Source organism: Kwoniella dejecticola, chromosome 4 (genome assembly GCF_000512565.2).
Source record: "Kwoniella dejecticola CBS 10117 chromosome 4, complete sequence".
In the NCBI taxonomy this organism is placed as follows: domain Eukaryota; kingdom Fungi; phylum Basidiomycota; class Tremellomycetes; order Tremellales; family Cryptococcaceae; genus Kwoniella; species Kwoniella dejecticola.
The window spans coordinates 1,945,046-1,971,826 of NC_089304.1; the positions used below are offsets into that span (position 1 = coordinate 1,945,046).

The window sequence follows — 26,781 nt, forward strand, 5'->3', positions numbered from 1 at the left end:
CACCACAGAAGCCGGAGCAGGAGACAGTAAACAGCGTGATCCAGAGCATGAGAAGAACAGGATGAGGAAGTAGAAACCTTGCCATGCGCCATCCGAGTCTAGTCGCTCTGACATCTTCATACCTCCAGAAAACGTCATACCGAAACAGTATAATGGCAAGCCGTACTCACAATGAAGAGGTAGTCCTAGTCAGATGTTCTAATCCTGATACACTATTCTGGTAACTCAATCCTCGACTCAGATGTAACCTGTTCAAGCTTCTGGTACTTGCTAAAGACTCGTTCAACCTACACACAAGTTGAAGGAGAGCACGCGAGCTGAACGAGTTGACTGACGTGAGAGGAGCGATTCGTCGTGGAGGGACTGAGGGTCGAAGCTGATCTGGAATAGAATAGAATAGAATAATTGACAAAGGATGTTTGTCCGATGTTTCGATTATCCTATCTGAAGCTCGAGCGTCTCTTGAAGTCGACCAAGTTTGGTGAAAGGGATATGAATATGATACTTGTTGCGGATCTTATTGATGATCCTGAACTCGGTTCGGTCGGGTTGAATGACGCGTTGAACAGCTCGTGCGGTGTGAGTTGATGGGTTTGATTGTATGAGGGGGGTATGAGTATGAGGGTGCGTTATGTGTTAGCTTGGCTTGTTGCTGATATGATATCGAACAGAGTATGAGAGGATAGGATGTTATGTATGGTATGGTATGGTATTGAATGAAGGAGCAGTAGTAGTAGTAGTGGTGGTGGCAGTGAGTGAGTGAATTCAGGGTCTTGAATGCGTAATGGTCATCTGAGAGAGGGAGACCACCCAATAAAATGAGGGGCACATTAACATAATAATATCATATTATCATATTAACAAATTATGAAGACGCGTATAGCCCTCCTCACCCTCACTCACCGCCACTTGTACTTTATGCGTTCACGAATTCCTTAATCTTAAACCCTGAGATCAGATGTATGGCAACTGTATTACGTACACTTATTAGCCCATTCCCTTTGCCTAGGCTTTCGATTTATGCTTTTTCATACATCGGAGATATCCAACGTGGCACTCTGATTACAGAACCGCCCACGTGGAGATGTACACCTCGGCAAGGTCCGAATAATGAGATAACCGGTGGCGATTGATCTTTTGTCGCTCTTGTGCTTGTGCTTGGTGCTCTGATGATAGATATAGCTATGCCTTGTAGACAGCGAACAGACGATCTGATCTGGAACAACCAAAACAAAAATACCACGCTTGATCAGGCTGGTGAGACCAACCCCATGTAGCATGATAGAACAATCACCATAGACAGGAAACAGGTAGCTACCCGAGAGAGGAAACACCATGTTCTCCTTACCCGCTTTCCTAACTACCTTTCCTTTCACCCTTCCCTCGCTGCCGTCAATATCCTTGCCAGCGAGTATCCAGCGGAGGTTCCTCTCATATGTCCTCAAGAGGTCTCTGGGTAGATTCGTGAGGAGCGACGCACTCGATGCTGAAAGGATACAAGCACAGCTTAGTGAAGGCTGGGTAGAATTAGAGGGATTAGAGGTAGATTCGGAGGTGAGCACGCCGTTCTCCCGTTCTGCTTCTCGAAGCGCTTCAGTCACTACATTGAGTATAGATCCGCTGACATGCTTCGGTGTAGGAAATCAACTCTCTCATTCCTGCTTCAATACCTTTGTATCTCAGCTCGGGTACATTATCCAAAGTCACTGCTCGTGTGCCATTATCGAATTTATGGTCGGATCCCTTATGTCTCACTCTCGATACCCTCTCACTAACTTTCGTCCTATCACAACCGACTGCTCCCAACAAAGGCAAACAACCTTCTCGTGGCACCGAGCAAGATCACCACAGAGATCTAGCAGAATCGGTGACATCGGCTGCAGACGATTTCTTGCACGAAGAATTAGATGCATATGAGGAGGCTGAACTCGATCGATCGATACGCCAATCACTTGTTCTCAACGCGACGGATCCGTTCAACAACGATGAAGTACCCGGATCCTTCCCTTTTGGTGGGCCCGCTCATCAGGGTTCCCATGGTCAACCTCTTCCTGTAACCGTCGAAAGTACTACTGTCTTAGCTGGATTGGTCGAGCGTATCTTATCTAGATTGGAATCCAGGATCAAAAACATCAAGATCCAGATCAGATTTGAAGATGAGGCTCATGGTGGTGTGTTTGAGATACGGATCGGCGAGATCAAGTACGCGGATGAGAGTCAATCTTCGGAATCGACAGGACAGGATATTGGCAGCAAGACGATCAGGTCCATCCGTTTATCCGGCGTCTCAGTCCATATGCTGCCTTATTCAAAGAAAAAATCTCTACCTTCGCAGTCAATCAGACCGAGCTTTGCCTCAGCATCCTCCAGATCATCATCGATCTCATCGACGTCCTCCTCAAGTGCGGGTGGTGAATACCAAGATATGATGATGTCTCAAGCTGTTTTTGACCTGAGACAAAGCACAATGTCGGCGATGGACTCCGAAGCTAGTGTCTACCTCAGTGCGATCAGCGAAAGGCCGCAGAATAGTATACCGAGCATCCCTGAAAAAGCCATCGAAGACGATTTGAGCAGGTCAGCGACACCAACACCAGCCTCGACACCGAAGGCACATACAAACGACTCTCTGATTTTGACCTTTGGTTCCGAGGATATCATACTACGTATGACAAATGATCGAGGGTCATCTACAGCCCCCGCCGAGCAATCTGCTTCTTCAGCGTCAGCTTCGCCACCATCTGCCCAACCGATTCCAATTTCCACTCCTTCCAAAGTCAACATCGATGTCACTACTGGTACGATAGCCACTGTCATATTGCCGGAACAATTGGCCATAATCCTAGCAGCTCTACAATACGCTTGTCGTGCAGGTCCTACTCGCCCGGAGGCGCCAGACCGCAATACATCCCGATCTCCATCGAGTCAACCATATCTATCTGCTCATATACACATGAACGCTCTTTTCGCATCTGTCATTTACGATATATCCGCATCTCAAGATCCGGGGTTCAGCGATACGGTCGGACCGTTCTGGGCAAGACCAGCTTCCACCTTCATACCCTACGGCCATCTTCGAATACGACTGGATACTCTTCAAGCCACTTACTCGAGCAAAGGCCAAGGAACAACGAATCAGACAAGCCAGCTTTCAGCGACCCGCTTACCGAGGCGTAAATCGACCATCACCCGTTTCACGCCTCCATCGCCGACTCTCAGTGTCGGCTTGCAAGATGCTTCCTTGTTCGAGTACTTAGCGTCCGACAGCGGCGATGATGCCTCAGCAGATACTCCTCCAGGTGGTGCCTTCCCTGTCCTGCTGTTCGACACAAATTTACCCAAACAGTACGATGTCGCGCCGGGGGTATCATCAGGGTCGTTCGCCTCGCAGCCCACACCAAGTCGGCCGGCGGCGAATCATCATGGCGTGTCTCCTGTATTTCCCGAATTTGACTCGGTCGACTGGCGAAATTCAGGTCTTCAACGAAAAGCAGGTGGCAGCGAGAAACAATGGAAAGTCAAGCAGAAGGGCAAAGGTATTCTCAAGGCTACGAACCCATCTGAGCCGAACGATGGACCGGTGCTCATTATGAAGAAGGATCTGGTCGCAAGCAGTAGTAAGTTCGAATGCGACTGTTCCATAATGTGGCTGACGTTTCATCCAGCTGCCAAGGTATCGCTCCTTCCGATTCATGCCTTCCTCGACTTGTCGCTTGTTGAAAGACTACTGCCAATGCTGAGGAGCATAGCTCCTGCTATCCGATCTACACCTGAACCTCTTGAAAGTCTTGAGCCCTTCGGGATCCGGTCATACCGACGACCGTTCCAGCCCGTCCGCCAACGAACAACTGAATCCATCATAGATGACCTGGACGCCCAAGCTTCTTCTTACTCGACCATTCAAGCGATACCAGTCGCGAAGCCTCTAGCGGATGTCAAATGTCCGCTGCTCAGGCTGGATATCCGTTGTCCTGCGCCCGTCAACCGGCGAGGTACTTGGGGAGACGGAGGTCATCTGCGCTCGGGTATCGTCACGCTTGACATGCACGAGTTGCGCGCGAAGGTTTCTTCTGCAAGTCAGAATATTCACATTAAAGCTACGCTGGACTCCAAAGGTGAAGGTACAAGCGTAGAGTGGGAGAAAATGGTTCTTTTCTTTTCTCGAGCACCAGGTATGTTCCTCTGATGTCTAGCCGACGGCCCTGGAGCTGATACAATTGTCATTATATATATAGAACGAAGATCATCCGGTTTCATCGTCATCGGTCCTCTCGCACCTGATCCTTCAGAGCTTGATATCTCACCTTTACTTCCGAGTATAGCTTTACAGACGTCGTCTGCACCTACCCAAAGCAAAATCACCAGAATAACCTGTCGGATTCCCTCAGTACAAGCCAAGATCGAACAGCAGACCATCGAGGGTTTGCAATTCTTTGCTGACGACATGACTCACTGGCTGGATGGAGCGTTCGGCGATGGGTCGGCACCAAAACCGAGAGACGATCTGAAGATGATTGGAAGTCGATTTTTCGGCGCGTCCGGTTCAACTCGGGGCAGTTCCTCCGCATCCAGCTCAACAGACGATGAGGACGAAGAAGAACTCTCGGCCACAATACTGAAATTGGAAATCAGCGAGACCGATGTTTCCCTCCACGTGCCTCTGGTGAATGGCGGTGAAAGGGTGTTAGCCTTGAAAGCTAGTGATATGGATATCAAGATCGAGTCGAACCTTGCTGGAAGACATGAGAGCGCTTTCAACTTGAACCTGATGGATGCTGAATTCTCAGATATCACCGACGCGTTACATCCAGCCAAAATCGTGGGCAGAACCACACCATACACGTTGACTACCCAACAACAACCCCTCATCCAGTTCCGATTCACCTCGCTGTCCAACGCAGTGACGCAGACTAAAGAAACTGGGATCTCTGTCAACCTGTCACGTATAACGTTTTACATCAAGACGATTGATTGGATAAAAGATTTAGCTAGATTCGCCAAGACGCCCGAAGGCGTATTCGAGGATGTCGTGCCCTCTGAAGTGACTCGAATAAAGGTATTACTTCAAGATTGCTCGGTCCACGCTACGGCACCGACACTCGGAGGAGCGGTAGTCCTGGTCCTGGGCGTGGTGGACGTCGGGACGGATATGCGGTCGGACGGGGATGAGAATGAGATCACGGCCAGTGCGGGCAGATTGAGTGTCTTGGCTGTAGATGATCTAGCAGGGGTCATTGAGCCGGGTGTGGGATCGGTAGGATCAGGTGAAATATCCGAAGCATGGAGAGTGAGTATAGTCCACACGATGTGTCAGTAACATTCCTGTCGTTGATGGTCTCATGAGCAGAAAGCCGGATACGTCCATCTGGCGGAAATCATCTCGGTCGACGTGCACTGTTTGAGAGATCTGACCGGGACAGAGCAGGTCTTGGTGAGTTCAGCTATCACCGTTGACCTGATGCACGGGCACAGCTGATGTGACCTGAATTAGCTGGAGATTCCGTCAATCCAACTTAAAATCACTGCTTGTGCGGATTCCCTAGCATCCATAGGCGGACTTCTAGGAGATATAGCGAAGATCGCTCCTGCAAAACCGTGAGTCTTTCCACGTATCATGCCGCATTCGTATACTGATATCCTCGCAGTGCACCTGTCAATTCACCTCGAAGGCCGACTTCTCTACATCAATCAGTCAACGTTTTCGACTCGATCGACGAACAAGCGTTCAACCTTGTCCCAGAAATAGTCTCTGGCTCAGAAGCCGATATGATCGAAGATGATCTCCCTACCAATCTTGACTACCTTGACCGAACGTCTCGTTTGGCCTCGCATCAACCCACTCTGGATCGATCTACCGGTGAATCGCTTAGAGCTTGGCAGATTGGTGAGGATGGCGAATTGGGCTCTGAGACCATCAAGATTCTGTACAATGAGAAGTTCGATATGGACGAAGGGTATTGGGATAGCTTGCCAATTATGAATAAAGGCTATGATGACGAGTGAGCTATTCGTTTTTTTGACTTCTTGAAATTATCGGCTGATTTGATTCTTGCCTGTCAGCTTGCAAGTCGGTAAAGTCCGAATCAGAGTTCAAGACTGCGATGTTAAGATCTTCCTGCATGAGGGCTATGACTGGCTGAAAACCAGAAAAGCGATTGAGGATGAGATTCGAGCAGTCCGCAAACGCCTCGAGCGGATCAGACAGCTTTTAGCTACTGGTCAAAAAGCAGACGGATCGGTCGATCTCGAACGAGCTACCAAATCTGTGCTATTCAATTCGGTCTATATCGGATTGGAGAACCGACAAGCATCTGGAGAGATGGACAATGCTGCTCTCATAGCTGCGATAGATGAAGAGCTGGACGATCTCGATGAGGAAGATAAAGAGAGCATGAATAGCTCTTGGCAGACTCTCCCTTCTGCTCCATCAGCGGGGTATCATAATACTGCTACTTCAACTTCAACCGCAAGAAAGAACAAAACGAAACTGAGAGGTCGGAAATTGACAAGATCAAAGAAACCTCAGATCGAAATTTCTCTTTCAGCCCTTCGAGCAGAATACGACATGTACGATATCACTAACTCAAATACCAATACCAACACCGACGATTCAAATTTGTCTAGCAAATTGGAGATCAAAGTGAAAGAGATGGAGATTCTGGATCATATAAAGACGTCCACTTGGAAGAAGTTCTTGATGGGCATGAAAGCTGATAGCCGCGGGAACGTACGAGAAACGGATGCTGATATGCTTCGATTCGAATTGAGGGGAATCACATTCGATGAACATCAGGATGAAGAGATGAGGCTACGAGCGAAAGTATTGCCCCTTAGATTGCACGTTGATCAGGATGCGTTGGATTTTCTCAAGCGATTCTTCAGCTTCAAATCCCCGACACCTCAACCACCAACCACACCGTCCTCTTCCTCGGCCAATCCATCAGCAAAATCCGCCGTTCCCGCGATCGCGCACCCTACTGGACAATCAGGTATTTCTCACAACGATGCTACCAAGGCAAATGACCCGTTTTTCCAGCATGTGGAGATTTTCCCTATAGAATTAAAGTTGGACTACAAGCCCAAACGAGTCGATTTTGCAGCTCTGCGAGAAGGACGGACGATTGAGTTGATGAATTTTTTCCATTTTGACGGGGCCGAGATGACCCTTCGACATATTACTTTATCAGGTGTAAGTCAGCTTAGTCGGCAGGATTTACCTCTCACTCAAGCTGATATACTTTGATGCAGATTACCGGATGGGATCGTCTAGGAACGACATTACAAGATCTCTGGACCCCCGACGTCAAAGCGAACCAATTAGCAGATGTCATTTCTGGCGTTTCACCTATTCGATCAATTGTCAATGTCGGTTCTGGGGTAGCGGATCTGATCTTACTCCCCATAGAACAATATAGGAAAGACGGAAGGCTCGCCAAAGGTGTTCAGAGAGGAACAAACTCATTCGTGAAATCGACAGCTATGGAGATGATGAAACTTGGGGCTAGGCTCGCTACGGGTACGCAAATCATCCTTGAGAAGGCTGAAGGTGTCTTGGGAGGAAGTGGGACTAGTGAAAAGATGATTGCGTCTGTCAGTGTTGGAGGTGTACCCACGAATCATACCATTTCGAACGCGGATCCAGAGGGTTGGGCAAGAACAGGCGGCCCCGGTGGTGGTGGATCATCGTCTGAAGATGAAGCTGAGAATGACGTAGTTTCGAGGTACGCGAATCAGCCTGAAGGGATGAGACAGGGAGTCCAAGCTGCCTATAAGAGTTTGAGCAAGAATGTGAATGCGGCTGCGCAGACTATTTTGGCGGTGCCTATGGAAGTGTATGAGAGGTCAGGGGATGATGTGAGTTTTTCTCTTTCGTCCCTTCTCACTCCTCACTCTTTACTCTTCACCCTTAGCTTTTCACACTTTTGACTCCTCACACTTCACGCCTCGTCCTTGATCCGTCGTCGCATTTCAAGCATATTGAGATATCCCTGCCTGCATCTGATACCGATGCTGACTGTGGACCTCGACAATACTGTAGGGCCCACTCAGAGCGGTTGTTCGAGCTGTTCCTATAGCAGTATTGAAACCGATGATAGGCACGACGGAAGCTGTCAGTAAGACGTTATTGGGTATGAGGAATAGTTTGGACCCTGCGGCGCGAAGGGAATTGGGCGATAAGTATAAGTGAAGCCGATGAAATAGATATTTTGCCTCTCGCCTGAATCTGAAGACCTCAAGATTTGTTGTATATATGTATATATTGTATTGTATTGTACTTTACTGCGTCTTGTTGTTCGGTGTCATTAAGCGACGCATCATTATGTTAGAGATACAGAAGATATTTGAGCTATCATGCATGTTGTACGGGTACGCACAACGACGAGCATATGCGGTAATCTGTGAAACCCTATCATTAGGCTGATTCAGAAGATGGAACTCCATCATCTAGTCCTGTGAGTAGATTGTACTCTGTCTCTACCTCTTTCACCGCCATGCTGACCCCTCCTCTGTCTGTCACGATTCTGAGAGCTCCCATTTTGCTCTTGAGTGTGAGTGGCGATTCCTCCCGATGAATGAGCGCCGGAGGCTGGCTCGCCAAAAGTCACCCTTCTAGTCTGAGCCTGCCCTTGCTGAAGCCCTTCGTGCTGAGAAGTATCCGTAGATCGTGAGGCGGAGGCTTGGAGGGCAACTTGTTCCTGATCAGCCATGTTCTGGAACTCTATGGGAACGTGTTGCCCGTTTTCCTTACGACGCCTGACTATCTCGGTCCAACTGAGCGCTTCCTGGCTTCCGCCTGTTTCCATTTCATTACCATGTTGCGTCTGTTGTTGATGAAACTCTGCAAGGATGTCGTCTTCATCATCGTTCTCTTCTGTAGGGGAAAACATGATGTCCTCACTGAAGCGGGTATCTGCATACGCTGCCGATTCCCAAGGATCGTATCTGTCCGGATGGCCAGTGCCACCGGTGTCCTGTTGATTGTTGTCATCCCCGAGATTCATGATGTACTGTACAGTGATTGAGAGAGGATGAGACGTCCAAGTCGCTGCAAACAACTGTATAGTAGAATATTACGAGACCAACAAGTGAAAGTGACATGTAGGAAGCCATGCCGAATATATGGTGTCAAAGAGGGATCGTTGGCGAAAATGCTAGAACCTAAGCAGAGAAGGCCAGAGCCATCATCTCCTTTGAATCTCGAGTGCCTTCTATCCCAGCCTTCGCTTACATTCGATTGTGTGGTCTCCGACGAAGTCGGGATGGGCGATTCCGTCATTGGAAGGCTGTCTGATATAGGTGCAGTATACTGTAGACCCATCACTCACACTTGAGAATGCACTGAACGCACTCTATTTGTGATGCAAGTTTGTAAGTAGATCCACGATACCGAATGTATCCGATAGGCTATGCGACTTCCACAAAGAACAGGCATACCCAGATGTGAACGCAGGGATACGGAACACCGATAAGCTGCTGCCGTCATGCGTATTATGACTCCTTTGCCATTGCGCCACAATGCATATACTGAGATCCTACTTTGAGTCTGGTTGCTCGGATCGACGCTATATTACGGAGAAGGTTCCTATCGCCTACTTGAGCATCCCTCTCTCATTCGCCTTTTCCTTTCAGCCCTCCTAGCGTTGGCTCGTGCAGTTGCCTCTTGGGAGACGGCTGCGGCATGTTCGGCTGTCCCATATGGAAGTCCAGTGGTGTTCCCACCAACGTCTCCTCCATATTCAGTTTGGATGGGAGAGGCTCTTCTGAGAGGATCCCAATAGCTTCTCGTGTCTTCTTGGTATCCACCATACGGCTGCCCGCTGGCCGCTGCCTGGGCCTCAGATTGCCGATTACGTCCTTCCATACCGTTTGGATCGAAGTACAGATGAGCCCTGTTTGTAGGATGGGAGTAAGTTCGACCATCGCTCGAGTAGGGCTCCCCGGAGGCGGCATGTCCAGCGTATACCGAATAGGGTGCGCGATGGAACTCCTCTCTATGCTGGTAGGAGTTCCAGTTGGGGTGCGCAGATGGGTCAGATGGCATGCCGGCAAGGGGATCCTCTTCCTCTTGGCTCTCGTCTTGGTTCGCATATGATCCGGATGCAGCCGTGCCGGTGTATCTATTCTCGTTGTTCTCGTAGTACGACCTGGTGTCAGATGAGTACGAGTCACCGGAGGCCGGCTGGCCTTGGTGAGCTCCGCCACTTCCGGCCACCAGATGCGCTGTATTGTCATCCGTGGGTTGGTGAGACAGCTGCCAGAGATTTCTGTTCTCTCGGTGCGATGACATGCTTGTACAGTGATGTGAACTATATGAGCTTGGGAGCCTAGTACCAGTGAGGAATCGATTTGAGAAGCGTCTTTACGATAGTATGACGGTTGGGGCAAAGAAATTTATGTTCTCAGATAATGTCAGAAAGTGGCGAATCGTTACAGCACAATCGGACCTACTTATATGTATGCGATTTGGCTGTCTAACGTGAGTGCAGTACTCCCTCGCGCACACACAAAGGGAGTGCACGTACAGCGCTTCTCCTTTCTGGTGATCCAATCAGATATTGCGCAATCTACTGTAGAAAACGTGAAAGAGCTCATACTTGTCAAAGGACATGTCGTCTGAATTGCAGATTAGGTGGAGCAACACAAAGCCTGGGCAAGCATCTCCTTTCTGTCAATGAGATCAATCTCGGTGACAGGTTGAGCGACACGGCTTTTCCGTCCCCCTTATTGTGATTTAGAACAGCGAGGAGAAAGGATGTATCATCCCACGCTTAAATGAGCTTTGTCAGGATATCCCTCCGGCTTTGCTGCTGATTTTATACTGTAGAGTACGGTACTCGCAATGTATGTATGGAGAGAAGTGTACCTGAGAGCTGCGATGCAGCGGTGATTGAGACTCAAAGGAGCACGGCGACTTTCCCGAGGGTGGCTTGAATACGAGAATACTTTCACAATCGAACACTGCACGTCGGTAGGCTGCGCTGGAAGGAAATGGTCTATCGCCTGTGATTCGATGTTATAGTTAATTAGTGTACTGCATGAAGGGTTAGGGATCTGTCAATTTAGTCGTTGGTCATTCAATCGACCGTTTTCTGTTTGTCCCGCTGAGGATCATGGCTCTCTGAAGCCTGGAAGCAGGACCTTTGTAATTATTGGGCGGTCAGTCATGGGGGCTCGTTCAGTGATCCATTCCACTACATGTCGTCGTCGAATGAGTACTACATTCCAGACATCTCGACGTCTCCGTCTTTGTCCGCGGGTTGTCCGTCCTCGCTCAGACTCCAATCAGACTCATCGCCCCCATGGTCTTCAGACGCATACAAGGTCTGCTGAGCAGAAAAACTACCTGGCTTGGTCTGCGGAATACTCTGGTCGACATCAGCCATCAAAGCCCGAAGTTTGTTCTGATGATCGGCCAGGACCTGTTCGACGATCGTATCGACTTGAGCATCAAAGGTTGTCTGCTGGACTCCCGTCATTTTATCGTACTTTGCATCTAGATCAAGTATACTTGGCTCCTTGGTCGTGTCGCCGGACGCATACCCCAGCACTGAGTCAGCTCGTTGATGGAGTCGGTCTAGGGTTCTTCGGTCGATCGAAGCCTTTCTGGCGGCGAACGATCGGCTGATTCGAGAACTAATAGAAGTGAGACCGCCTTTCGAGGCAGTTGAGGTAGTCGACTGTTTGCCTTTGGATGGTCGGGATGAAGACATGTTGTGCAATTCTTCAAAGCTGTTTTCGTTGTAACGGAATCTGTATAAGGCGCTTGTGGAGTAATCAGTCACTGGATATGGCGAAGATAAGAATTTCCGAGAGGAGACGGGGGGCCTTTTATATCCTGAAGGGCTGTAGATGCACAGAGAAAAGTGCTGATTTCAACCAGCGTCGAAACGGGCGGGCTTTCAAAATTTTTCGGCAGGCGACCAGCGGCTGACGGCTGACAGTTGATAAGTCCGAGGACGAGCTCGGTGACTCGGACAATCGGAGTTGCAGCGCCGTGTTATTCTATCAAAGGGTACGGCGACGAGTGATACTGTATACGAGCATCATATGGGAAGAATATAATAGCTAATAATGCTGTCTAACTCATTTGGTTACACTACATCATCCCAAATCGGTGAAGTAGACGGGGTTTCGGTAAGACTGATCTTCTGAGCAAGTCCGACGTCATCTCAAAAGTCAGCGCGTCCTTTAGTGTCTATAGTCTTCTCTTTTCACTTCAAGCGCACAATAAGCAGTCAGATAGGACCACACCGTGTTCGCGTTAAGCGAGTGGCTGTTTGGATCGACTCAGATCTGTTCAGGAAGCCACACATCGAGCGGAGTTGGACCAGTGTTTTAGTTTGCCGCGAGATAAATATCGTAATGAGCTGACTTCGGTTACGATCGTCTCATTGAAAGCTGTGCGCAACCGTGTCATCGCAAATATACAATGCTTGATCGCAAGGTGTAACGGGTCTGGCGCCCATGCTTAGTGTCCATTACTTTCCTCGTGCGTCGGCTCTTCCGCTGACATCTGTCCGAGGAGTTTCCAACTTCTAGCGTAAGTGGCTGATCGATGTGAGGATAGTCAGCTATTTGCGTCAAAGTCTATAACCAAGCCAGCTGAGCACAATTCGACTAACGCTTGTATATCCTCACTATGCCTTCATCATCCGTCGTGGTCAATGTCGTTCCCGTTGCGTTCCACTGGACGTGCTTGTGATCAGCTCAATGTTCCATAGCGGTAATGTATGTATGGCTTGGCTAGTTGATACACTCACATCGACCATTCCGATTCTGGCCCCTCCTTTGCCGAAATCAGCCACACATTCACCTTTCCACGCTCCGCCTGCACTTCCTGCATCTCCATCTAGATCATTATAATCCGTCCTGAGCTTTTCTCCGGGAGGTTCCAATCTCCATATACGGACCGTTCCATCCCTACTTCCGGACGCTATCAAGTGATATGCCCTTCCGCACGATGGCGCCCAGCTTATACTCGTCAATGGCGCCTGACTCGAGTTATTCGGTGGATTCAGGAAAATGAGTGAGGTAGGGGATGAAGATGAATCTTGGGGTATGGACAAGATCTTGACGATGGGTGATATTCCTGCAAAAGAGGCTATCACTGAACCCCACCAACGCTCTTTGCACCATGATAATCCCCACCCGCCATTGGCTAGTTCGTTCGAACTCGTACTTGCGGAGGAATCTACGGGCGTCTCGTCGGAAGATCCAGGTTGAGGCAAAGAGGGGATATATATGGGTTGCAAAAGTGTCCAATCGGATAACGACGGGTCGGCGGAAGTGTATATGCGTAGATACGAATCAGTCGATATCGATGCCTGTTGGCAGTCATTTGATGTCAGTTGTCATTCATGCAGGACAAACGAAAAAGGAAAGGTAGCTGACAACGCGAGGTTCACTGCCTGCATCGGCTGTCCCAAACTCGACTTGCTTCACACTCCCTTTTGCGCCGGTCAAGACGGCCCGCTCGATCCATCGCCCATCTCGTTCGCGGCCTGTCGGTTCCTCCCATATGCGCACGGAGCGATCATGCGACGAAGAAGCGAGTAAGGAGCCGTGTACTGGATGAGCGAACGACAGATGCAGTATAGGTGCGTCGTGGGCCTATACACAGTACATCGTCAGCTTTTGCTCCCTCCAATGTCAACGTTTACAGGACAGGCTCAATACACTTCGACATACCTTCCAACCTGTCTCTCTGTCCCAAGTGTTTTCCGGCGTCTTCCGGAAGATTTGTATCTTCTGATCCGCCGAACATGTCGCCACTATGCCAATGATCAGTCTGATTCAATGCTTGATCAGAGTTTGTCATCGCTCACATCGTTCTCCGTAGAAGTCATAGGTCACGTCTGTTTATGGTTTATACAAGAGATCAGCTTCTTAAGTTGAATTGATATGGCGGATCCAGTGATCAATGGCTCACGAGTGACAAGGTCTGCATGTCCTGGTGCTAGCAAAGCTGATTGTAGCATCGTGATTGTGGTGTGATGCCCTGTTTATCTGCAGTCATAGTAGCCCGTGAAGGCTAATTGATGGAAGATTATGTTGGTCAACATGTTTCGCTCGACATCAACATGAGCTTAGAAGGACGCGGGGCCACAATCAAATGTGGGCTGTATGGTGGAGTCAATTGGATATTGCCGTCAATGTGGCACCCTGACGCGCTGTCACTCATTGCCTCGTCATCATCATACCACCTTCGACACTATGCATCTATCGATACTATTATATACTTGTCAAGCCTCAAGTCCTCCCTTGCTCTCCATAAACATCTCGCGAAAGTCCCCTGTGATCAGATCCGACTCTCCGCTCGACCCGCAGCACGATGTCTCAGGAGATCCACCTGCCGCAAGGTTGGGAAGCTAGATGGTGCGTATACCCATTCTTACTATGTTGTCCGAGGTGTCGCGCTGATCCGTGTTAACAGGGACGGACAATCGAATGCTTATATCTATGTCGGTATGTGCAGCTTATGATCGTGCAACGATGCTTCGCGCTGGATAGCTGACATCTATCTCAGAACAATCCACCGGTAAATCTCAATGGGAAGTTCCCACTCAACCTTCTTACGGCTCATCTCCTCCCCCACAACAATCCGCTCCTTCTCACCGACCAGGCCGTCGGCAGTATCCCACCGCCCAGATTCAACAGGTATACGGTGGAGGAGGATATGACAACCAACCTCAACAGCAACACATGGCTGCTCCGGGATATCCAGATCAAGGTGGAGCTCAACAGCAACAACAGCCTCAATACTTCACACCTGGATTAGGCGGACATGATGCGCACCAGCCTGCTTACGGACAGCAGCCCCAACAACCCGCCTACGGTGGTCAACAGGCTCCGTCGTACGGTCAACAAGGTGGATATGGGGGTCAACAACAGCAACCGGTGGATCAAATGGCCAACCAATTCCAACAGATGAATATGGGTTACGGCGGTCAAGGTCAAGGTCAACCCCAAATGCAAGGTCAAAAACAACTTCACTCTATCCAGACTGTGAATCTGATCGGCATGCAGCCTGATGTCTCCGGCTTGGACGCTCCTCCTCCTCCTTACCTTCTACCGCCCAACGCCTCCGTGACTGCTTCACCCCACGTCCAGCCTGATCCCTCTTACCAACGATGCACCTTGACATCTATGCCTACCACCCAATCACTGCTCAACAAGTCCAAACTACCTCTAGCATTAGTCATGGCTCCTTACAGGTCATTCAGGGAATCTGACGGAGACGACCCTGTCCCAGTCATCGAGGACAGCGTGATTGCGCGATGTAGACGATGTAGAGCGTACATAAACCCCTTCGTCACATTCATCGAGGGTGGAAATAGGTGGAAATGTTGCATGTGTGGACTTAGCAATGAGGTACCCCAACTATTCGATTGGAATCAAGCAGAGAACAAGCAAGCGGATAGATGGGCAAGGAAGGAACTGAATCACTCTGTGGTGGAATTCATCGCTCCGACCGAATACATGGTCCGACCACCCCAACCACCTGTATACGCCTTCGTCATCGATGTCAGTCAACAAGCCATACAATCCGGCATGGTCGCTGTCGCCGCTCGAACCATCTTGGAAAGTCTAGATAATATACCCAACGCGGACAAGCGAACTAAGATCGCCATTATCGCCGTATCTACCTCGTTACACTTCTTCTCCCTTCCTGTCGGCGCGACTGAAGCCTCCATGCTGGTCGTATCTGACTTGACCGATGTCTTCTTGCCTAAACCCGTTGACCTGCTGGTCAATCTCACGGAATCTCGTCCGGCTATAGAATCCTTACTGGGCAAATTAAGCGATATGTTCCAAGATTCTCATACTGTCGGCAATGCGCTCGGATCAGCTCTTCAAGCGGCTCACCAACTGATCGGCAAGATTGGAGGAAAGATCATCGCCCTAACAGCTACCTTGCCAACATTAGGAGAAGGAGCACTCAAAGCTAGAGATGATCCGAAATTACTGGGTACGAGCAAAGAATCTTCCTTGCTCAATGCCGCTTCCAGCTTCTACAAGACGTTCGCCATTGAGTGTTCGAAACAGCAAGTGGCAGTCGACATGTTCCTATTCTCGACTTCGTACACCGACGTAGCCACCTTGTCCTGCTTACCGAGATATACAGCCGGTCAGACATACCTATACCCTGGATTCAACGCGTCCAGATCTGAAGACGCCATCAAATTCGCAACCGAGTTCAGTAAGGTCTTGGCCATGCCAATAGGATTGGAGGCGGTGATCAGAGTGAGAGCATCAAGGGGTATCAGGATGTCGGCTTTCCACGGAAACTTCTTCATTCGATCTACCGATCTTCTGGCTTTACCCGTCGTGCCTACCGATCAGAACTACGTGATCGAATTACAACTGGAAGACGACATCAAGGGTTCTTTCGTAGTTCTTCAAACGGCTATTCTCCATACAACGTGCTACGGGGAACGACGGATCCGAGTCATCACTCAAGCTATGCCTACTACGGATTCGATCAGCGAATTGTACGGCTCAGCGGACCAAATTGCCATCGCTACTTACTTGACCAACAAGGCTGTCGAGCGATCCATGTCGCATTCCCTCGACGACGCCCGAAATACCATCACCAACAAGCTCGGCGACATGCTCAGCGTGTACAAGAACCACGTCACCTCTTCCGCCGGCGCTTCAGCCCAATTAGCCGTTCCCGATAATCTCAAATTACTCCCTCTATTATGTTGCGCCTTGGTCAAACACGTCGGTCTGCGAGAAGGTGCTTCCATCCCACCTGATCTTCGGGCGTATGCTCAGTGTCTATTGACTACACTCCCATGTCAATCGCTTATCCCCTATATCCACCCGAGGTTCTACTCTCTGCACAATATGCCACCTGAAGCTGGGAACCCAGGGGACGACGGTATAATCACCCTTCCGCCGGCGCTCAACCTGACGTCGGAACGATTAGAAAGACACGGTCTGTTCCTCATTGAAGATGGACAGAACATATTCATTTGGGTAGGCCACGAAGCTGTCCCCCGTCTGATCCAAGATGTCTTTGACTTGCCGTCGTACGGTGAATTGACGGGAGGTAAAACGACGTTACCACTATTGGAGAATCCGTTCTCTCAACGAGTGAATAACATCGTTGCGAAAACCCGAGAGTTGCGAAGAGGGGTATACAGGCCCCATGTCTACGTGGTGAAATCTGATGCGGAGCCAGCGTTGAGATCGTGGGCCCTGAGTCTGTTGGTGGAAGATAGGATGGATCATATGAGTAGTTATGCCCAGTATTTGACCACGGTGAAGTCGAAGGTGGGTTCGAATGTTTCTCTTTGACCTGAATTGAGAAATTTTGATCGAATTCTTTTCTCGAGCCTTTCTTGGACAGAGGAGAGAGAGCTGATGTATTTCGCTGTGCATTAGGTCAACTCATAGATGATGTAAAATTGAACATCGATCAGTGTATGGGAAGATGGGAAGGAGGTCGAACGGGTCAGATCCACCAGCCGGAAGTGTTCAGGCGAGGACGAGGATGAGGATATGTAAATATGACACGTGTTTCTCGTTGAAGTCAGGTGGGACAGCGGAAGCCTTACTCGTCATGTTGAAGTTTTATATGCAATTCGAAACAGAAAAATGTATACATGCTATAGATATACAGTGAATTGGACGGGACATGGGGCATATGCTTCTTGAGGGTTGCAGAGCGTTTATTACATAAAGTACAGCAGGTCTTTCATTATGGGGCGAGACGTAGAAGGGTGAGATATGAGGATGAGGTTTAATTCTGAGTTGGCGATTATGAACGCTTGATTTCGATCCTACATACGAAAAGTATCTCGTCAGCTTGCCAGCATTGGCATCAGCATGGGTGCGAGACACCGTCACTTGACTTTCACTCACCCACCACCCAGAATCTCCACTAACAAATTCCTGACTATCTGCCTCATCTTCTCCTCGTTCTCCACGTCCCACTCTCTCGAAGTGGCTATGCTGATAATTGTACTTTCCGTTTTGACCATCTCACCTTGTCCTTGACCTTCGCGGTCGTCCTCTGGGTTGGGGCCGGAGAAGGCTTCGAGGAGCTCTGAGGTGATTTTGAGCGATATAGGCCATGCGTCTACGGTACAGCATATATGTCAGAATCAGAATCAGAATTCAGAATTAGAATTAGCAGATCTCAAAGGCTAATCATCGTCACATGTTACTGCTCGACTCGACAATTCATAGCGATCTCCATCTATGACAGGTCAAGAGATTCTAGATCTTACTTATGTCGATTTGGAAGAGTCAACTGGGAGGGGAAAGCCCACTCACCCTCGGCCTCTTCGAAATGGAGGAAAGTAAGATCTTCCAGCTCGTCGAATTGGTCTTGCGTCAATACGTGCGGGATGGAAAGTTCGATAGACTAGGTTGCCAACACGATGTATATATCAGCTTGTTATCTTCGGAGGTGCCCGGTCAGTATTGGAGGTCGAGCATCACTCACATGGGGAGGTCTAGGAGCAGGCATTTCTCGTCTTCCTCTAAAATCTTACTGTGGGGAATACTGCGATATGCGATGGGAGCTGCTAAAGAGCGGAGAGGCGAAAGCGTGATCAGCTGTAAATATGGAATGATTGCATGAGGTCGAAAGATCAATCGCAAGTCTTGACTCCTCATGAAACTCCTCATGTATATATCCATACAGATGTATGCATAATTCGCTCTGAACAATAGCACAACAGCACTGGTGCGATGCGGTATGATCGCCCTTTTGACGCATTAAGAAGGAAGAACGATGAAACCACGCAAAGTGCCTTGACTTGCCGCAAGGTATCCTTGTATTCAAGGGGTCCTTTGGCGCACAATGGCATGCGGAATCGAGACCTATGGTTAATAAGCTGAATAATCGATCTTACTCGTACAATGCAAAACATGCAGATATGTATGCGCATGCATACGCACGAACATGGGGTAAATCTAGTCTTCTGGATTTTCAGCCCTCCTGAAACATGCAACCCACTTATCGCCCTTATTCCTCTCTACTTTCTTCCCTTCCTCAGTCGACGTCCTAGCAGCTTCCAATATCGGGTCGTCCGCCAATTCCTCGTTTGGGATAGGTATGAATAAAGGGTGATTATTCAGATGCAATGCCATCCATTCGTGTAGATCTGGAACGCGTGACAGTCGTCAATCAGTTAAATGAAATTTAGCCAACATGAGCCTCCTTCTTTCCTATACATGCGCCAGTAGCAGACGGAACACAGGTCTATTAACTCACCCTTCACATCAGTCACTGTGTATAGTATACCTCCGGGCCTCAGCACGTAAGCATATTCAGCTAACAAACCCGGTCTGTGACATCCCATTGCAAGATAGATGATTAGCTTGCCATGATGTAAAAGATGATCCTATACAAGCCAGTCGTCCTCGAACTCACGTTATGATCCTTGCCTTTTGTTTACGGTTCTTGAAGTGTGGATCTGGGAAGAGGAAGAAGATCTTGGAGAGCTGATAATGCAATACCGAGTGATCAGCCTTTGTGTAAAATCCGCCTCATAGCGCTGGGACAAAGACAATAAGACGGGGACAGATACCCACCTGCCCCTTTTCGAAGAAATTCCCAATATGTTTCATAGCGTTCGCTCTGATCACCGAGACGTTCTGGTATTCTCCCGGCTGCCTTTGTGGTGAGTCGGGCGGTAACATCGATTGATATTGACGCGTCGCAGCTATTCGATCGGTAACGTATTTCGTGACTGACATACGAATTTCCATACCTGTGGTCCATGACTCAGCATCCTCCCTCATTGCCATAGGTCGTATGACCATCGTGATTCGACCGTATGACTCGAGGCAGATTGATGAAATATAATGACGCCATAGATGAAATGACGTGAGATGGCTTACCCAACATCAAAGTATCGGGAAACATAGGTGCTAAAGCCATCAACAATCCGCCGAACCCACATCCTACATCTGCCCATTCTACCTGCTTCTGAGTCTGGGCTTCGTCTGCCGACGCGGATGATGCGTCGGGTTCGGCTTGGTCTGGGTGCGAGAAGAATTTTGGATAGTGGAATGACCAGTCCATCTCGGCTGGTGATTTTGGGCTGAAAGTCGTTGACACTGATATCAGCCTTTGCTATTCCCGTCATTCCCTTTGGCACCACTCCAATCTAAGTGACAGGATTGTATCTTCTCGAGGCTCAGTATTTGGTGAAGACAGAAGATGAACTCACTAATCCAGCTCATGATCCACGAAGACATTCGCATGTGCTCTTTGTCGATAGAACCGTTTCTACGGAAAAGACAGAGTCGATGTATGCACACTTCAGCCAATGGCCTTTATCACAAACTCCATAGGACAATTGAGTTGACAAGCTATGACACCCACCTGCGGTATTTGTAATAAACCGATGTTGACTTCGCCCGACCCATTCGAACCATTCGTAGCAGGCGTCAACGAGGATGTCGCGCTCGCGGTCGAAGTCGAAGTTGAGGGTCCAGCTTGCATCTCGTCTACTTGGTCGTGCGATCGTTTTGACATGTCTCTTCAATTCGGTGGGCTCTCTTCAGATTGTGCTCAATGCAATTTGTGAGATTGTTCCTCTTCAGTATTATGTATATCTGACGATTGCTTCAGAGATTGGGCTGACTTTACTCGGTTTTGCGGAAATCTAAATAAGTTGAACTCCCAACCGAAAGTCAATCTCCAATCACGTGACACGTCGACCCTGACGAAATCGTTCGCTGGCTGAGTCGGAACTCGGATGAGATTCACTTATCTTCCATTCTCCTCTCTTCATCTTATTCACTCTCCTCACTCTTCATCCAAGCGATCGACTCATCGGATCATCCTCGACGATGCTCATACGTCGTCTGTACTCCTCCTTCCCTTCCACAAGGGCAGGTACATCCCACAATGCCCTTTCTTCCATCCCAGCCAAACCGCAGACTAGAGGTAGGGTCAAACCGAGAATAACCACTTCACCATGTAAACCCAAATCGTCTTCGGCCTCAGCGACCACTCATGCCGCCAGGTCAGCAATCTTCAAGTCTTTCGCTGCATCGGAGAAGAACGGCAGGGGACGGAGAAGGGCCAGATATCACAGTGACGCACAAGATGTCAATGTGGTTTCCGATAGCAATCGTACTAGATACTCAGTCGAACCAATCAACATATTTGACGACGCTCCCAGCGACTACTCAAACTCGTCCATCGCCCCAACATCCAAAGAACCCTCTTCACCCAGATTACTGTTCACGCATCCGAAATCGAAATTCGGTGAGGGGGAGAATAACGCTTTTAAACCGATATACGTCTACCCTGAACAATTCAAACTGCATTACACCTTCACTCATCCTTCCCATCCGTTACCTCTCAACCTTGGTACATCAATATACACCAACTCTCGAAAACCCCTTTCCGAGATCAAGCTCAAGGAAAACATCGATAAGCTATTCAACTTCGACGTTCCGGAACCCCCCAATCCAGCTACTGCCTTGCAACGAAAAGGAGGAAGTAGAAGTAGTAGGAATGACAACGGGTTGAATGATCATTATCGAGTGATCTCTAACCTTTCTCACCCGGCGCTGGTCCATCATTTGGGCGATTTCAACCCGTGGACAAACGGTCATTTTGCACACGCGCAGGGAACCGTGGGGGAGGGCGAATTGGCTAATACGTTGAACGTAAAATTGGGGGAGATGAAGCGTGTCGACAGTGACCGTGAGAGACAATGGGAAGATATCTTAGCTAAGTTAGAGGGCAAGACAAGCACATCAGAGGATGTCAAGGCGCAGACACAGAAGGAGAAACAGACCGAGAAAGTAGGAATCGAGACGAAGGATGCGAATATGGAGGAAGTCGTCGGAGGACTGAATGACATTTTATCGAAGATGGGTTTATCATCCAGTACTAGAGGAAGAAAAACGATGAATGCTGCAGTATCAGGAGAAGACGTAGGGCTCTCCGATGAAGAAGGAGTTCTACTAGATAGTGTAAAGAGGAAAAGAAAGAAGAAGATCTCCAAACACAAGTACAAGAAGAGGCGAAAGGTAAGCTGGGTTTCCTTCTTCACATTGGCAGCCCAACATCATAGTGATCAGGAATGGTAATGGTGCGATGCTGATTGACTTATGCTTGACTTTGTAGGCCACCCGAGCTCTCAGGAAGAGATTGGGCAAGTAGAGTAGATAGCTCCAATCGAGTATGTATGCGCAGTATGCATCGTATTGCATTGCATTTCGTATGAGTATGAGTATGATGACATATACCAACACCAAAAGCGCATCTCTGTAAGGAACGCCACGAACTTAGAATGATCCTGCTTAACAAGTAGTTGATCTGGTACTTGATCTTAGACTTGTACTTGCGCTGACTGTGTGATGCGCTCAAATGGTCTTTGCTACATCTTTGGCTAATCTAACCTTTCTAAACGCGAAAAAGATGATGAGCAGTACTAACAGCGATGTCAACGTCAACGTCAGCTTCTTGCCCATCAACCGCTGAGCAGGATCCAAAAAACATGGAGGATGAGACTCACCAGCCCAACAGCACGCTGCATTAAACCACAGAGCGATCTGAAGCCCTCTTAGTAGCCCGTGAACAGACTCGATCTGAGTGAGGATGATGGACGAGATGCAGGGATCCAATGATCCCGCAATCTGAAGTGTTGAAAAAGAGAGACTATCATCAGCAGGTTTCTGTCCTGTCATACTCGAAGACCGTCTGCACAGATCTACCGCACTGACTCACCTGTAAGGAGACTTGGAATAAAGCCCCGGCTATACTCTGCTCGTCACTACCACACAGTAACCCACTCATCGCTCAGTAACCTTCTCAGTCCTGACGTCGTTCCTGACTTGAGGTATTGGCCCGGAATTATGACAAGGCATTGCCGACGAATCGAACAAACCGCAGACCAGACTCACTCATCCACCAAGTTCGAAATCATTATACTTCCTATAGGAATAGTCAAATCCCCTCCGAAGGGGTGCAAGATCGCGCCGAAAAACTCGTTCTTTCAGTAAATCGTACCAGGCGTTTGGAATGCGAATAAGGCATTTGCCAGACTGTGGTGGTATTATTCTAGTTAGATAGCAATATGACAATTGGAAACAGGAAACAAGATACTCAATTTACCCCGTCGATATACCGCCTAGAGCTAAGAGTATCGGCGCGCTTACTCGCGGTACAACTAGAGTGACCAAATACTACATTCCGTGAATATAATGGATATTGCATCAGTTTCATCGCTCTTTCCTTCGACTGGCGAGCGAGTTCACGATGATTGTTTTATCTGAGCCATGATTCAGCTCGACTCAACTCGACTCACAGAACATATTATACCTGTGATAGGTGCCGGGAGGATGTGCAAAGCGTTCTTCAACGGTGAAAACCCAAGGAGATCTTGATAATATACACTGGTGAGGTACACCCAACCCTACCCAGCCCCGATCACCTAGGTTGCTCAGCATAAACTCTTCTCACTCATGCAATATGGCGTATCAAGGTTTTTTAAAAGGTAGTGTTGTCTACAGTCATGCGAACTCACACAAACTCCCATCCAATCGAAGAATGCTATACCCAAAATAGCGCTGATCTTGCCTTTGTGCCGCGTGAATATGCTCAGCCTTACGATCGGTGGTATATCGTTTGTTCGAAATGCTGATTTAAATCCCAGATCCGACATAGATAGACTCTGACTTGCCATTCCGGACAGTGTTGAGATTCGACGACGATTCTCTAATTCATATTCCCACCATCCGAAAATCAGGATCAAAATTATCGACGCCGAGAAGATAGGAGGTATGTCTAGAGACAACACCACCTTCGCTCAGCAACTGCCCAACCAGACAGGATCAACCGGGCAAAAGCACTCACAAGGCGTTGTCCAGCCTTTTTCCATCAATCCAGCTTGGGTTATGGAGAATAATAATAGGCTGAGACCGATAGTGACTAATACAGCACCAATCCAGTCAATTCGTCGGTCTTGCTCTTTCTCTTGGGATTGCACTTGCTCCGACTCTTGTGGCGTCGCTCTCGCTTGATCGTATTTGACGATACTTTGAGTCCCTCGAGGGCCTTGGTCAACATGTTTACCATCCTCGATACGAGTACGAGCGTTAAGGGTGGGAAAATGGTTATCATCTTTAGGGATGAAGAAGAAGCCAGTGATGATTGGGATGACGCCGAATCCAGCTAAGAGGAAATACAGGTATTGCCATCCTTTGCTGCGATTGAAAGGTTCAATCAGCAATCATTAAATCCGAAATCATTCCTGCTGCTTACGATCACAGAGGCGAACAGGTCGTGAAAGGACAGCGTAAGAGTGTGGGGAGAGGGAAGAGAGCAAAGTGAAGAGGGAGCAGAGGGGAGGGTGAGAGGGGGAAGGGGTGAAAGTGAGTAGAGTACGGACAAACTGAGGGGGGGCGAGAAGGGGAAGGAAGGGAAAGGGGGGGGGGAAGGAAGGGGAAGAGGGAGGGGGGGGGAAAGGGGGGGAGGGGGGGTGGAAGGGAAAGGGGAAGGGGTGGAAGGGGGGGACCTGAAGGGGAAAGGGGAAAGGGGACGGGGGGGTGGAAAGGGATGGATGGAGCGGACTGGGCAATGCCACCCAACGCATACCCAGCGCGGCGAACGCAGTAGTCCTCCAAGGCTCTGTTCGAAACGTCGTTCCTATTATACCGAAACCTGCCGGAGCGGAGATCGACAGACCTAAGCCTGATACCGCCCGAAAAACCCTTAAGCCAATCCGATTCTTCGAGCATCGAGCATCGGTGTCGATATCCCCGCAAACAGCCATAATGTCAGCTGATACCTCTTATCAGATTTTTCCAGGTGCTTCTGAGCAATGATCCAGCTCGATGACTGGCATCGATGAGTAGCGTGTTTGTCGAGGAAATGGAGGAAACACAAACAGTCTTACTCACAGGGATTAAAGCAGATACAATGTTCGAGATTACTCCCACCACCATCCCGATTAGATAGAGTTTTTTCCTACCATATAGATCTGCTAGTCGACCTGATACCAGCAGACCACTAATCCACAGCATCCGAACAAAAGGTCTCAGTCAATCATTCAGTCGAACAGATGTCCCTCATATCACTTACCAACCCTGAGATATATCAAGTCGTTCGCGACCATCAACACATGGCTCTTGATTCGCACCATGCTGCACTCACATAAGCTAGCTGATAAGCTGAAGTAACCTGTCAATTGGGAATAAAGAATCAGAAGTGCTGTCCTCGAATATCGAGAGAGGTATGGGGCTTACGTACCCACTGAACCGCTAAGACAGATACGTCAAAGTAATCTGCCATTACAGGAATGATCAATAGCCCAGAGCCGACGGTGAAAGACTGTAAATTGCAAATAATAGGTCAACTAACCATATAGGCAATTTCGGAAGCGAGAGAATTTAGTCAAGTCCGCGTGAGACGTACCATCAAGAAGTACGTCAAAGAGATCGTCCCGGCAAGCATGATCTTATGAAGCAAGCTAAGTTGCCCAATTCAGGTATCACTTCATTCGGATTATCATCCTTGCTTATCCACCTATCTCCTTCAGCGCTCTCTCCCTTGACTCCCGAGTTGTCGTCAACAATACTCCGATCATTATCAGCTCCAACCCGGGTCTCAAGATCTTCCCCCATCTGTCCAGCACAACAGACACCATCACCTTCAGCCTTGGTGTCTGCGTGGCCGCGTGCTGCCGTTTCTTCCGCCGTCGGAGTAGGCGTAGAGAAATTCTGCTCGATGTCATTCTCGCTTGGCTAGAACAAGGGAGACAGTCAATGTCAATGGAAGATTAGTGGTGATCGACTTTAGCAAACAGCTGCATAAGATAAGATGATTCATTCTTTCGACATCGAAAGCGGATGCGACTTGCGAGTCTGGTAGACGCTGAGAGTCATCAAATTTTCATGATTAGATCTGGTGTGTATGCAGATTGATATCACACACGACTACTACCGTTAGCGATGAAAGTTGTCCTTTCCAACTTGTTAGTATCTAGATCCTTCTTTGACCCTTCTCTGTCCGGTTTTGTCGGCCATCACTTGATCGTGGGGTGTGATGGTAACTAAATGGATGCCTTTGATCGGTCATAGCCGTCGCATTCAAGACTATCAGCGTCCGTTGAGCTTGGTCGAGCTAAAAAGCATGGCTAAGTGGCATAAACACATATGGCAGTCAGACGCACAGTCAAGTGAGCGCTGGATATCGACAGTAGTAGGGATGTCTTCAGAAAATCGAGAGAGAGAGAGAGAGTTGATGATGCTGATTTTGTAATCAGAGGTTAGTCACAGCATCCATTATTCGACGCGTTCAAACGCGTCCTATCTCGGAAGGGCCAGCTCCAACTTGTCTGCCAAGTCGAGCAACTGCCTGTCTGGTCTAGTCACAGGGTGCTGCGAAGTGGGTGACCATCCGTATTCGGCTAAGCACAGCCCAAATGTCTGGACTGAACGCCTTTGGGCGCAAGGTGATACACGCGATCGTCCGCTAGTTTAGCACCAATCGAAGCGGACTTACCATTCCGATACGGAATCTCGAAGCGGATTCATGTGCGTGACCGTTCTACAGTACTTGCGGATGGTTGCAGAATTAGTGCGGCGTATATCCGGCAATCAGAAAACAATTAACAGTTTACCGGCGGGTCCCTGAAGTCTTCCCCTGAAGATCACCTAAATCTCAGCTCGAAACTTTTCTGGGTCCAACTCTGAGCCTTTCTGGCCTTACTTTTACTTGTTGAGTTAGTTGGATTCTCCGCTCGCTCGGAATTAAAGAGTCAGCTCTTTCTGGATGAGGCGACAGGAGAGAAGCCA

At 48.8% G+C, this 26,781-nt stretch overlaps 10 protein-coding genes across 10 annotated transcripts; 3 read left to right on the forward strand and 7 right to left on the reverse strand.

Annotated features, from left to right (window-relative positions):
• Window positions 1-1,335: 1,335 nt before the first annotated feature.
• On the forward strand, window positions 1,336-8,188 carry I303_103988 (uncharacterized protein; the record flags this gene model as incomplete). The annotated part of the gene is made up of 10 exons (XM_065968888.1): window positions 1,336-1,554; window positions 1,640-3,617; window positions 3,666-4,172; window positions 4,236-5,287; window positions 5,348-5,431; window positions 5,492-5,595; window positions 5,646-5,999; window positions 6,061-7,189; window positions 7,249-7,854; window positions 8,039-8,188. 10 exons carry the CDS (start codon window positions 1,336-1,338, stop codon window positions 8,186-8,188), a joined length of 6,183 nt encoding a protein of 2,060 aa, XP_065824960.1.
• Window positions 8,189-8,441: 253 nt separating this feature from the next.
• I303_103989 (uncharacterized protein) lies at window positions 8,442-9,002 on the reverse strand (the record flags this gene model as incomplete). Its single annotated transcript, XM_018407318.1, has 1 exon — window positions 8,442-9,002. One exon carries the CDS (start codon window positions 9,000-9,002, stop codon window positions 8,442-8,444), a length of 561 nt encoding a protein of 186 aa, XP_018264126.1.
• A 581-nt stretch (window positions 9,003-9,583) lies between these two features.
• Window positions 9,584-10,288, reverse strand: I303_103990 (uncharacterized protein; the record flags this gene model as incomplete). Its single annotated transcript, XM_018407319.1, has 1 exon — window positions 9,584-10,288. One exon carries the CDS (start codon window positions 10,286-10,288, stop codon window positions 9,584-9,586), a length of 705 nt encoding a protein of 234 aa, XP_018264127.1.
• A 928-nt stretch (window positions 10,289-11,216) lies between these two features.
• I303_103991 (uncharacterized protein) lies at window positions 11,217-11,711 on the reverse strand (the record flags this gene model as incomplete). Its single annotated transcript, XM_018407320.1, has 1 exon — window positions 11,217-11,711. The coding sequence occupies one exon, from the start codon at window positions 11,709-11,711 to the stop codon at window positions 11,217-11,219; it is 495 nt and encodes a 164-aa protein (XP_018264128.1).
• A 758-nt stretch (window positions 11,712-12,469) lies between these two features.
• I303_103992 (uncharacterized protein) lies at window positions 12,470-13,979 on the reverse strand (the record flags this gene model as incomplete). The annotated part of the gene is made up of 7 exons (XM_018407321.1): window positions 12,470-12,549; window positions 12,624-12,687; window positions 12,762-13,325; window positions 13,393-13,611; window positions 13,690-13,772; window positions 13,827-13,856; window positions 13,931-13,979. The coding sequence occupies 7 exons, from the start codon at window positions 13,977-13,979 to the stop codon at window positions 12,470-12,472; spliced, it is 1,089 nt and encodes a 362-aa protein (XP_018264129.1).
• Window positions 13,980-14,332: 353 nt separating this feature from the next.
• On the forward strand, window positions 14,333-17,304 carry I303_103993 (protein transporter SEC24; the record flags this gene model as incomplete). The annotated part of the gene is made up of 3 exons (XM_018407322.1): window positions 14,333-14,376; window positions 14,435-14,466; window positions 14,528-17,304. The coding sequence occupies 3 exons, from the start codon at window positions 14,333-14,335 to the stop codon at window positions 17,302-17,304; spliced, it is 2,853 nt and encodes a 950-aa protein (XP_018264130.1).
• A 563-nt stretch (window positions 17,305-17,867) lies between these two features.
• I303_103994 (uncharacterized protein) lies at window positions 17,868-18,481 on the reverse strand (the record flags this gene model as incomplete). Its single annotated transcript, XM_018407323.2, has 3 exons — window positions 17,868-18,088; window positions 18,286-18,376; window positions 18,458-18,481. 3 exons carry the CDS (start codon window positions 18,479-18,481, stop codon window positions 17,868-17,870), a joined length of 336 nt encoding a protein of 111 aa, XP_018264131.2.
• A 449-nt stretch (window positions 18,482-18,930) lies between these two features.
• Window positions 18,931-20,500, reverse strand: I303_103995 (tRNA (guanine-N(7)-)-methyltransferase; the record flags this gene model as incomplete). Its single annotated transcript, XM_018407324.2, has 7 exons — window positions 18,931-19,121; window positions 19,232-19,305; window positions 19,391-19,461; window positions 19,552-19,730; window positions 19,861-20,063; window positions 20,193-20,251; window positions 20,348-20,500. The coding sequence occupies 7 exons, from the start codon at window positions 20,498-20,500 to the stop codon at window positions 18,931-18,933; spliced, it is 930 nt and encodes a 309-aa protein (XP_018264132.2).
• A 317-nt stretch (window positions 20,501-20,817) lies between these two features.
• I303_103996 (uncharacterized protein) lies at window positions 20,818-22,144 on the forward strand (the record flags this gene model as incomplete). Its single annotated transcript, XM_018407325.1, has 2 exons — window positions 20,818-22,011; window positions 22,109-22,144. 2 exons carry the CDS (start codon window positions 20,818-20,820, stop codon window positions 22,142-22,144), a joined length of 1,230 nt encoding a protein of 409 aa, XP_018264133.1.
• A 203-nt stretch (window positions 22,145-22,347) lies between these two features.
• Window positions 22,348-25,438, reverse strand: I303_103997 (uncharacterized protein; the record flags this gene model as incomplete). Its single annotated transcript, XM_065968889.1, has 14 exons — window positions 22,348-22,415; window positions 22,500-22,620; window positions 22,712-22,757; window positions 22,888-22,918; window positions 22,994-23,028; window positions 23,099-23,169; window positions 23,292-23,399; window positions 23,511-23,770; window positions 23,840-24,184; window positions 24,248-24,713; window positions 24,886-24,994; window positions 25,125-25,165; window positions 25,235-25,315; window positions 25,400-25,438. The coding sequence occupies 14 exons, from the start codon at window positions 25,436-25,438 to the stop codon at window positions 22,348-22,350; spliced, it is 1,821 nt and encodes a 606-aa protein (XP_065824961.1).
• Window positions 25,439-26,781: the final 1,343 nt, after the last annotated feature.